This window comes from Eleutherodactylus coqui, chromosome 12 (assembly GCF_035609145.1).
Source record: "Eleutherodactylus coqui strain aEleCoq1 chromosome 12, aEleCoq1.hap1, whole genome shotgun sequence".
Lineage (NCBI taxonomy): Eukaryota > Metazoa > Chordata > Amphibia > Anura > Eleutherodactylidae > Eleutherodactylus > Eleutherodactylus coqui.
Window position 1 is genome coordinate 13,949,860 of NC_089848.1, and position 12,414 is coordinate 13,962,273.

The 12,414-nt window shown below is 40.7% G+C and overlaps 1 protein-coding gene across 3 annotated transcripts in view; it reads right to left on the bottom strand.

Moving 5' to 3' along the window:
- PPP1R17 (protein phosphatase 1 regulatory subunit 17) overlaps positions 1–12,414 on the bottom strand; it is a 37,474-nt gene that overhangs the window by 21,430 nt on the left and 3,630 nt on the right. The window contains exons 1-4 of one of the 3 annotated variants that reach the window (XM_066584894.1): positions 9,323–9,361; positions 7,799–7,911; positions 5,148–5,300; positions 4,245–4,394 (exon numbers count right to left, since the gene is read on the bottom strand). In XM_066584894.1, coding sequence (XP_066440991.1) covers positions 4,245–4,394; positions 5,148–5,300; positions 7,799–7,877 — 382 coding nt within the window. In that variant the 5' untranslated portion in view covers positions 7,878–7,911; positions 9,323–9,361. Of the gene's footprint in view, positions 1–4,244; positions 4,395–5,147; positions 5,301–7,798; positions 7,912–9,322; positions 9,362–12,414 lie in introns of those variants that run through there. The other 2 variants (XM_066584893.1, XM_066584895.1) reach the window with 2 other exon arrangements.

Here is a 12,414-nt window from a genome sequence, read left to right on the forward strand (position 1 = left end):
GCTTGTCTTGGGACTAATGGGACTTTTCACGCCCTACTTTGCCCCCCCCCCCCCCCCCATGAGAAGGACATTTTGTTTATTGATGGACTTTTTGGACTCCTCACTAAGGACATTGTTTATTGATGGACTTTTGGACTCCTCACTAAGGAAATTTTGTTTATTGATGGACTTTTTGGACTCCTCACTAAGGACATTTTGTTTATTGATGGACTTTTTGGACTCCTCACTAAGGACATTTTGTTTATTGATGGACTTTTTGGACTCCTCACTAAGGACATTTTGTTTATTGATGGACTTTTTGGACTCCTCACCCCATGCTTCGCCCTTATGAGAGGGTGCAAAATGACAATGCCCAGAACCACTTTGTTAGACACCACCAAATACTGGTAGATGGACTGAACACCTCACAGGTGAAAGACTGTTGGACTTGTACACACACCTGGTGCCACTAGTTTTCCTTTCTTGGCTGTTCCTGTTCCATCGAAAAAAACTGCTTGCATGGACAAATGAAAACTCAGAAACCAGAGATAGCTGGTGGGGTAACACATTTAGTTCTTTGAACCCTGCCAATTGGTTCTCTGGTTTAGGAGGGTGGTTCACGGGAATATTACAAAGTATGCTTAAAGTAGTGATGATTTTGCTCGTCATATATACGTATTGCTTTAACCCCTTAATGACACGGCCTATTTTGGCGTTGAGGACCAAGCGATTTTTTGGTATTTTTCCATCTCCATTTTTCAAAAGCCATAACTTTTTTATTTTTCCGTGGACGCGGCCGTATAAGGGCTTGTTTTTTGTGTGGCGATCTGTAGTTTTTATCAGTGCCACTTTTGGGTATATAGACTATCGTAATTTTTTTTTTTTTTTTTTTATGATAACAGGGAGAGAAAACGCATCAATTCTGCCATAGATTTTTTTTTTTTTTTTACAGCGTTAATCATGCAGCATAAATGACACTAAATTTTTTCTGTGGGTCGGTATGGTAACAACGATACCAAAATTGTTATATTTTTTTTAGGTTTTTACACTTTTTTGCAATAAAACCCCCTTTTTTTTGGAAATCTTTTTTTTTTCTCTATAGCTGCATTCAAAGTCATGTAACTTTTTTATTTTTCTATGTACGGAGCTCTTTCAGGGCTTATTTTTTGCGAGACAAGCTGTAGTTTTTATTGGTACCATTTTGGGAAATGTACGGCTTTTTTGATCACTTTTGTTGCATTTTTTGTGAGGCAAAATGCTAAAAATTAGCATTTGGCCTCTGTTTTTTAGCGTTTTTTTTTACGCTTTTTGTCGTACAAAATAAAAAGCATGTTCAACTTTTTGTACACGTCGTTACGGACGCGTCAATATCCAATATGTGGGGTTTTAGTTTTTTTTCCCTTTTTTTATGCTAATATTAGAAAAAGCATAAAAAAGGGTTTTTTTTACATTTTTCTTTTTTTACACTTTTCTTTTCTTTTTTTTTATACTATTTGAGTCCCTCTGAGGGACTTACATCACTGTGCCTATGATCGCTGTCATAAGGCATGGCAGAGCTACTGCTCTGCCATGCCTTATCGCTTGTACAGCGATTATAGGCACAGGCAATACAGGACGCCAGTGTCTGGCGTCCTGTTGCCATGGTGACAGGCCGGGCTCTCGCGATAACATCGCGAGTTCCGGCCGGAGACACACAGGGATCGCGATCCCTCTGTGAACTCTTTCCCTGCCGCGATCTACTTAGATCGCGGCAGGGAAGGGGTTAACAGCGGCGGGCGCATCTCCGATGTCCCCCCTCTGTTGGAGCGGGACGCCGGCTGTGACTGACAGCCGGCTCCCGCTGCGGGATAGCACGGGATCTTATGTGATCCCGTGCTATCTCCAGGACGTACTGGTACGTCCTTTTGCGGGAAGTACCAGGCTCCCGGGACGTAACGGTACGTCCTGGAGCGGGAAGGGGTTAAAGTTAATCATGTCTTGTACCACACGTTGTAGTGAAAAGGCTTTTGCTAAACTTTAACCCAGATGAACTTTGCGACCACCACATGACTCTAGGGAACCTGGCAGGAGCCGGCATGATGGTGGACCCTATGTCCAAACGGGGGGATGTGGGGGGTTAATTCAGGTTTATGCCTTTAAATAGAGAATGATAAGTGTATGTCACAGAATACTTATGTGTTTATAATTTGCGTCTTCTTCTGCTAAAGGTTTAAGCTTATACGTGTAAGGGCTGATGCTTTAAAAATAGACTACAGAGACTCCATTTTGTCTCTTTGCTTGTCTGCTTTAATACATATATATATCTGTATTAATTTCAACTTTCACTTGAGAAAGATGTTAGATTTCAATTATAATGACCCACCTGGAAATATTAATTGGATAAACACTAGGTTTATGTCCTGTTCTCATCTCTAAACAATTTTAGTAGAAGCTTGCAACAAGCTTACAGGAATGTACCTCCTGATTACACCTACACAGAGGAAGACATACTGATAAGAGGCCGAGATGTTTTAAATCAATGTATGTGCTTATTAATTTTAATTGTATCTGGCATAAAGCCACTTGCTTCGTAGGACTGTATAAAGATTGAATACATTGTGGCTTAAATAGGCATTTCTTTGGTTAACACATACGGTGTGGAGTCCATAGAATTCCTCCAAGTATACTTGCATGATTTAAGACTAATTCGGAAGCAGACAGCATCAACTGAACGGTCTGGTTTTGACCCCCAACACCATACTAAGGCCGCCTGCAGACGGGCAGGTCGGATCCGTCGGCGAGATTTCGCGCGGCCAAACCGCGGCCGTCTGCCTAGGAGTGCGTATTGTAATGCACTCCTATGCAGGCTTTCAGTGGCGGAAATCCCACCGCGGGATTTCCGCCCGTGTGCAGGAGGCCTTACTCTCCCCTGAAGCTCCTGATGCCCACTGCTCTTCACTTCCATGTGCAGAGAGGAGAAATCCCAACACCATGCCATGTGATCACAGCTATCATAGGGTCCTGGTACTGCTAATGTCATCAATGTCTACCTGTACCCACAATCAAAGAGCAGCAGGGATCGGGAGCTGCAGGGGAGGTGAATACAGCTTTTCTTATGCTTGTAAAATATATTGGGCAGTTTTGTAAAGAGTACATTGGCCTTGGATAAAACCTGATCTTATTATATCCTTCATACAGCAGTGTCAGCTTCTCCTATATGGTAAGAAATCCTCCTCCGTGGCTCCCAGCTCAGTCTCCTCCCCTCTGGGGTTCTGAGTGGAGAAAATCAAGAGAGGTGGAGATGCTGCCGATGCCATATGGAGGATGTAGTAAGCATTATAGTGTGGATGGAGACCTGTGGGCTCATCTATCTGAGGGCCGCTATGGTTCGGCTGTCAATTGCCAAACAATTCTTAGCTTGCACATCCATCTAGGGTGTAGTTTGCAACTGACTTTTCATACTGCCATGTGCATGAAGTCTGTATAGTAGAACATAATGTTCCTATGGGTCTGTAAGGTACTTGTACTCCATGTGCCACCACATACAACCATATGATACCTCTGCAGGCATTGGATTTCCCGTGGAGGAAATGCTACTAGGGAAGACTATCTGCCTAGTACAGTACACTGCATTATGCTACATGCCACAATTCTTTTTCTCACAGATTCCAAAAACATCTTGCATATATTAACTGAAATAGATTGACTTTGCTATTAAATTGTGTACATTTTGCCTCCTGCCTTTCTTTTCAGCATCCCTGACATTTTGGGAAGCTGTTAGTGGGTATGCTTGTATCTACTAGTATAGTGGTAAGGGGTACTCATCTAGCCTGGACAGCAGTCACAAGGTGCTTAGATCAAAAGTGGATTAGCCTTGTCTTTAGGCTGCATGGCCAAGTGTCTGTGCAGCTTGTAGACTCATCCCCAACAGGGGGATTAGATGGACTGCTACCATTTGGCATTGCAGAGGCGAGAATGGACAACGCTGCTCCCTCTCATCTTTCCCCATCCACTGTTTTTTAAATACCACAAACTGCACTTGCAGGGTACTTCCTCCGCTCTGCATGTGGATCGGTACAACAAGAAAAACAGAGGGAGGAAAAGGGAGAAGGGGGCAAGGAGCAACTGCATGCCAACATGGACCGAGCAATATTTGACAACTGGGCGAGAGTACCAGTACTTGTTCTCCATCACTGGCTCAAAAATCCCATCCAATAATTAGACACTGTACACAGACTGCTGTAGACTAATCACATGAATACACCGACTGGTCGTACTGATTGTACCTGGGAGTGGTGGGGACGTGTTCAGCGCAGGGGTGTCTTTCCTCTTTGGTTTCCTCAAGTCTAGATCTTTATTCGTGACAGAGGGAATCTGCGTATTCTTTTGTTGCTTTTCCACTTCATCAAACCTTTTCAATAATAGCTCTGAAAAATCTAAAAACACATTAACCTGTTATAAGGTCTTAGTGTTACCAATCAAAAATATCAAAAAATAGACCAGTAGCTTTAGAGAGATCACATGCTCTTGACCGTGTAGGCAATATATGATTGTATCCCACCAAAAGCCATCATGTCCTTTGGTAATAGTATATGTAATATTCTAGGAAGCCTGGCCCTTTACCCATATCTGTCAGATAGGGGCCACAAAGCACACCTTATTGGATTGGGGACATGCTGATATGTTTCCTTTGAACTGAATTTTAATTCCTAAGGAACATTAAATATAGGAATTGTATGTATAAGGCTGCCTTCACATGTGTGTTACAACCTCAGGAACAGATCCGACCCAAAATACCAGAAGAAATAGCACTGCATGTAGTGCTCTTTCTTACATTAAAATTGCCAGGCAGCTGAGTGGAGTCAGTGGGGTCCGTTTGGTACTATTCGGTTCCATTATAAGATGGAACCGTTGAGCCAGGGAATTCCCCTTTCCTGCTCCATCCTGCTCCTGGCTCTAAGAACATTGGCTGCAGCAGGAGCCTCCCCCTCAGTCTGTTTCTCCTTTAAGTCACACCCATTTAGCTAAGCCTTGCCCCTCGGCTGTTCCCCACATGAATATGGAACAGATCAGTAGGAGATTAACCCCAGGAAAAAATAAGACTCTTTTAGGAATAAGCAGAAAAACCTTGCAGACTAACAAAAAGTGGGGACAAGATCCATGTCTAGGTTTAGTGTTAGCGCCCTTGCCTGGAATAAATGGTGGCTTGTTTAGGGCCGGTGTATCTTTTCTCCGAGGTTGTTTTTGATCCTCTTCATTGTTCTGAGAAGCAGGAATAGTTTTAGCTTTTCTCACTTTCACCTGAATATCACAGTTCCTCATCAGTTGCTCAGACAGCTCATCTGGAATAATTGAAAGATTGTATCGTTAAGGATGGATATGAAACTAAAAATGAGCAGATAATATATTCACTGAGAATCCCAATACATATTGATAGGTTGTCTCACAAGATAAATATGGTAAGAGAGTAAAGACTGAAAACGTGATCTTTACTGTTAAAATATTTGTTTATAGAACTCAGCGTCTCTTATGTTTCATGCACTGAAATAAGCACAAACTATCCTTCCATTAGACAGAATAGCTACTGTAATTCACTTCTAGATAGCAGGAAGCCAGATGATAACTTCCTATATCTTAATACTAATACATTACTAAAAGACCCTATGCATTTCCATTTGTCCAAAAATGTCATCAGGGGTCTAATAAATTGTAAGATGTTATTTATTCAAGCTGCAGTAACATTGTAGCTAGTGGTCGCCTCCTCCCGTCTCATATATCTTCATGCTCTAGTAGTAGCATTCTGATCTAATATTTCAGCATTGCCCTTCTATGTCAGCCTTTCATGGCTTCTCCAGCACTAATGACACCCAACACTAAGCTAAATACATGGCTCAACCCCTCCACCCAGTGCAGCTTGACATGCAGCCAAAAGAATATTAGGTAATATTATACACTAAGAATTTTCCTCTAGATTGTATACAAAAAAAATGTTTTTCATGGGCGCTGTTCACACCAGTGTCATGGATTCTGTTGTTTCTGAAGTCATGACCAATATGAAGGTTTAATTGTCAAATAATGTTGGATCCCTTTGTCTTATAATTAGGTCTCTCTGGTCTCCATTGGGGTTCCACTATTCAATTGACAACTGATCAAACGAGCTAAGTGAAGAGCATTAGATTCTAAGAATCATTAGCATTATTATTATATAAGTGAGCATCGTGTCATCACATATGGACAGTCGTCATGATCTGTGTGACATCTAAAGCATTACGTGCTGAGTACACTAATTGTATGGCTTGAATAGTAGTTGCAATGAAAGTGATTAATCTCAGGACTCTTATAGAACACATGTGAGAAAAGACAACATATTAAAACATATATTCACCTGATGGTCCCCCCAACACAACCTATGGCAATTAGATCCCTTCACTAGCTACACAACCTTTACTTAGTCCAAGAAGGTTTAAAAAGTACAGTATACTATCAGATTTGCCAATATACACATTTGAGAAGATTTATCATGAACTTTGTGCCAATATTTGGTGTTTAAAAGCATTTGGCATGTGCTATTTTTGAGCTACATTTGTGACATTTTACTCTTCTTGCCACTTATTGTAAAAGTCCAACTAATTTATTATATTTTTAAGGAAATTTGCCAGCTACTTTTAGCTCTATAAGCTAGGCTTATGGGCTCAAAGTAGGTGACCAGCTGACTCCGGGCATGTAAGCGTTAGGGCTAAGTCACACGGGCGGTGATCTGCGCATATTTCCACGTGGAAAAACGCCCACACAGCAGGTGCAGACGAAAATCCGCACCTGCCAGAGAAAGAACATATGGCTGGCAATGGAGCTGGTCATGCAGATTTTTGTCTGCACGCGGTGCGGGTGTTTTTCCGTTCACAAATATGTGCGGATCGCCACCCATGCGTCTGAGTCCTTATACTTACCTTACGTTTCCCCAATGTTGGTGCTGAAACCGGCTGCTGCGGTGGATTATGTGACTCACTAAGTAGTTTTCCCATTCTAAGATTAGAATGAAAGGACTATTTAGTGTGATGCTCAAGGCACTGACAGCGGAGAAATGGCAGGGAAGGCAAATAAAAAAAACTTACATGTCCGGCCTCCACAACCCCTATAAGCATAACTTAGAGGGATCAAAGTAGCTGAGAGAGTCTTTTTAAGCCAAAAAATGGCAAATATACACCCGTTTGTAGCAGGAGAATAATTCATTTTTTAAAAACAGCCAACGATGCTCGAGGCCAAGAGACGTGAGCCTCTTAATAAATGTGATGCATTTATTAAACAGGCTTCAGTTTAACGCTGACATATGAAATACCTGTTTTAAAAAAAATCTTCCCCAATATCTACATTAAGAATATATGCTTAGGTCATACTGAATATACTCATATATAGGATTTGACTAATCATGTGAATTTTGTCATTAAAAAAATTATTTAACCTTGTTCTTTCTTTCTTTCCCTTAAAGTCTTTATGTTTTCATACAGTATGCGGTCTGTTATTTAGACCTACTTTTCCCCTATGTATGATTTATTATAACAAATTGTAATGAACATAATAATGATAATAGTAACAATAATAATAATACATAGATTTTTACTTAAATATGCCTTGTCAGTCACACAATGCTCCATCCCATGAGGAAAAACCTTAGCTCTTATCTTCCCATCTGGCAGCAGGACTATTACCAGAGAGTAAGCGATATCTGGTTTCTGCTTAGTTTCAGGAGGATGAAGCATTGTCTACTGTGAACATGGTGACTGGATGACTCATCATTGGATATAATGAATTACAAGTCATAAGAACCAATAAGGACTTTTACCTAAAAGCTTACAGTGCTGGTTTTGCTGTTCCAATGTGTCTTTTGAGAGATCCAGTGGCGACACAAATTCTGTGGACATAATTGAAAGGTTTCTTCTTTTTGGGGGGGAAAATCTACCAGGATGAGAAGTTATGGAATATATATTAAAAAATGACCGGTTTTCATAAATGTAGAAAGAGACAGAGACACAGACAGAGAATAGATAATTCTGTACATTATACTTTGTAACACTTTCATGCTGTATTAAGGTTAAATCCACTGCTTGCTAGGGATGCAGTATGAAATGTTCTTTTTTATCTTCCCCTCCTATCCTTCTCTTCTTTCTCCTTGCCCTCTTGGCCCTTTGTTTTCTCTGATCATGTATTCATGTCAATGTACTGTTACATCCTTCTACACCCCATGAATCCTGCGATAGGTTGGGATTTGGGTGACTTTTTGGCATTATTTTGACCATCTATTCCTTGGTCTATTCTCAATTATATTAGAAATGTGGCTGCGCTTTAATGTTTTCTCCTTCTACAGTCCTGTATTCTTTGGAAAGAATTAATAAAAGTATTGTACAAAAATGACAGTTATGGTATCGTGTGTTTGCCAGCCAATTTTAAGTATGATTCATGTACAAAACTGAGGAACATAGTCTATTGCTTTTGTGGTTGAGCACTGGTTATTACTTTTGCTTATTATCACTATGCTCAGTATCTTTAAGCTATTGTAGTTGGATATATTAGTATGGGAGTCAATTGAACATAAATAAAATATATGGTATTACTGGAAAACCCTATTTAACAGCATCATACAATTGCTCTATATAGTGTTCACATATGGTACGGCCCATTCAATATCCTTGAATAAGTAATATTACCACCTCATGATAGTTACACTGCTCATCTGATGCTCTGGTGAGAAAGCTCATATGAAACAAGTCAGTAAACTGTCAGCATTTGTATTCTTGTAAATTATATACTGAACTTTTATGTGACAAGGATATAAACTTATGATAAGCATGCAATGCATAGACTAGCCCTCCCTAATAATACAAATAAAGTATATACTACATTTACTATAAACAACCCATTGATAGGAAAATGAAAGCTTCATAATGATTCAAGTAAAATGTCTTCTCGGAAATGACTCAAAAATACATTTCCAAAGTAGCAAATATAAAAATATCACAAGTCTCCAAAGAAAATAAGGAATCTGCGCAGGCATATACATTGTATACATTGTATCATAATATTTACATACTCTACATGCATTAGAAATTCAACAATTATACTGTTTATACAAAACTGAAAATTGTTAAAAAAAAATAGATGAATATGTATAAACATATAAACCATTATAAGTGATGAGAACGTCTGCAGTGTGATGCAGAGCATGCAAGAGCTATGTATATAAGGAAAATAATGATAAAATAAATACTTGTAAATGCAAGATATTACAAAACCGGCCTCCTATATTCTTTATGGGAGAAACAGGTAAGATTGTATGAAATCCCAGCTTTCTATAGTATTTGTTGCTCACCAGTGCTGATGTGGAGCTCCGTGCAGTTGGAAGTCCTGGTCCAGCTGATGTCCCCATCTGTTCCACACTCCTATTTAAATGACTGGTGACGTGTTAGCATAGAAACATTCTATTAGGGACCGAGCCCAGCGCTGTAGTGTCCTATTGGCATGGATGTTGGGATGCTTTCTTACCTCATTTTTGCAACATAATTATTTATTTAAAGAAATGACTTGAGAAATAAAAGCAAATGCTTATAATTGCGTTAGATGAGATCACAGAGATGATGCAAGTTTATTGTCAGTTGCATGAATCCGGACACAGCGGTGGTAGACCAGCACATCTCTGGATTATACATGTAGTGTGGTAGACCGTTGTGTGATAAAGTATAAGGACGGCTTCATACCAGCTTGTGTGCAAAAACGTTCAATGTATTTGTGCATGAATGAGGTTTGAGGAGGTACAAAATCTGTTTGTTGTACATTAGAGATGAGCGAGCATGCTCGGTTAAGGAAATTACTTGAGCGAGCATTGGCATTTTCAAGTAATTACCTGCTCGTCCGCCAAGATTCGGGGTGTGGCGGCGGTGAGCGTGGGGGAGAGAGGAGAGAGAGATCTCCCCCCGTTCCCCCTCCACTCTCCCCCGTCGCCCCCCCCCTTTTTTTGTGGGATGAGCAGGCAGTTACTCGAAAATGCTGATGCACGTGCGAGTAATTTCCTTCACCGAGCATGCTCGCTCATCTCTATTGCACACATGTCAGCACATGGGCCTGTACTGTTTGTGCACACAAGGCCAGTTCACACATTAGTGTGACACATCCTTTCCATGGATTTCATGGCAATTTCAAGCCTAATGAGCCCCAGATGTGTTCTTTTCCCTGCGTTTTGTGCAGTGCTGCACCTTCCCCTTGCATATTTTCGCACCTTCTATACACTTTTATGGGACAGGAAAATAGAGCAGGAAAAACTTTTTTTCCCCCATGTGCGCAGCATGCATACAATGGGTTCTATTTCCTGTGTTTAGCGTACAGCGTTAAGATAAGTGCGCAAGTACCTACAGAAACACAGTTGTGTGAAGCCCTAGGGCCTGGCTTACATGACCATTTTGGTATAGCGCATTCCGTGCGCAGGTTTTGCTTGGAAAATACGCTGTAACAATCTTTCATAGGCGGCCATGTTGCTGCTCACACTAATTGTTCTAAAAACACACACTAGAAAAATGGCAGTATGCTCTCTCTATGCGTGTATTACATGTGCAGACACACCAAGATAGTACATGGTGATGGGTGACATGCAGCAAGTACACAATGTCACTGCGTACTTGCTGCATGCCATGCGTGTGACTCATGGGTGGCACGCCGCGAATTACGGTTATGTGAAGGCGGCCTTATGTAGCATTTTGTTAGTTAATGGTATACATGGATTAAAACAGCCAACTGGATAAAATCTTCAAACAGTTCCTGCAGGGGTGGCAGTCGCTGTATAACACAATATAATCATCTCTTACCTGAAATACAACGGGCTAAATATTGTCACATGCCGTCTGTGACGTGACTTCTTGGTTCTCTACAGGTCATGGGTGACATTAGTGGATCACTCTAGACCATGTGATGCGCTGGGTGGCATATGCACTGTGTTATTTGCCGCTGGAAGCCGAGGGAGCAACATCTCCCTCTGGTGCCAGCACTGACAATATGTCTGGGTGGTCTGTTAACCTAGTCAACCTTATCCGTTGTAGTCAGTACATATATAAATTGGCTCCTAAATACTAAGGGCACTGGTTATACAGTTTGTAAACTGGGCATGCTGTGCCAGAGGTACTCTCTCTGTAGGTCGCAGTTGTCCTGGGGATCAGGAACAGTGCTGTAGTCAGGCTAGTACTTTAGTTTTATTACGTTTTAGTGGTATAGTGTTTTGAGAACAAGCCGCTAGTAGTCTCAGACTGGTCTCCAGTCTCTCTCACGCATTGCGGTCACTCTTTTTGGATACCCTTTTTTGCTCTGCTTGAGGAACCAATACAGTTTGGGTGGTTGTGGCCGCCAGGTCCTTGGCATCCTCCATATCTTATTATATTTGGTTCTGTTATTCTTCCTTTATCTGTAAAAAATCCATATCACCAGTCACCGATTTGTCTCCGTTTTTATATCTGAAACTAGACGCGTCCAAGTCTGCAAACTAGTCGACTCAAATGTGACAGAAATACACATCAGATAATAGTTTGCAATTCTAAAAGTGTATTAATTAATCATAAGAGGACTGACCTCTGTATTAGGGAAGCACAGTCACAGAATTACCATTGCGGATGAAGTTACTGAATGTGTCTCACAAGTTGGTTTCCACATTGTGCTGGCTGTGCAATGTGGCATCTTTGTTGCTGATATGTTTTCTAGATGTGACTTGTCAGTGAACTGGAGTTTGAGATTTTATAACGGTTTTTGCTTTGATAAGAAAAAACATCAGAAAATAGTGGAGAAGTTCCATGACAATTTGCATTTCTGATTTCATTTCCATTTTTGATTCTACATATTCCTGCCAAACTGTTAGAGAGAGAAGGTTCTTGGTGGTTGCAGAGAGCTCAGTGTGGCCGAGGTCTGGCCTAGAGTCGTGAGTGTACCCCCAGCACACACTGATGAAGAGGCTAATGCCTAGAAACAGGTTTTTTTTTTGCTGGCTGTAATTGAATAAAGAGAAGTCAGGTTTTATTCATCCTGCCTTTGAGTTCATTCATCTGTAGAAACTGCGCCATGCACTGTAATTTTCCTTTACTCTGCAAATCCTTATTAACTACAGAACAAACTTAACATATTGGAAATGTCCAAGTAGTTAAACAATCTGCACAACCAAAATCACCACTTGTCCCAATTCACAGTATTACTGCGTCATATGACTAATTACAATAGACAGAGTTTACTATTTTCTGTCATTTGGCAAAGCTTTATTGTGAGCACTAAATAAAATAATGTGCACCGCATCTGGAGGAGCAGATTGTGTAATTTGATTCAGAGACTTCCTGTCTATTGTAAACTACTCTCAATGGAGCTGCGGTATCGATCCATCTATTGATTAATTTTGTTTTTCGCATTACATGGTGTTGATTTCCCGGCATGTTCACT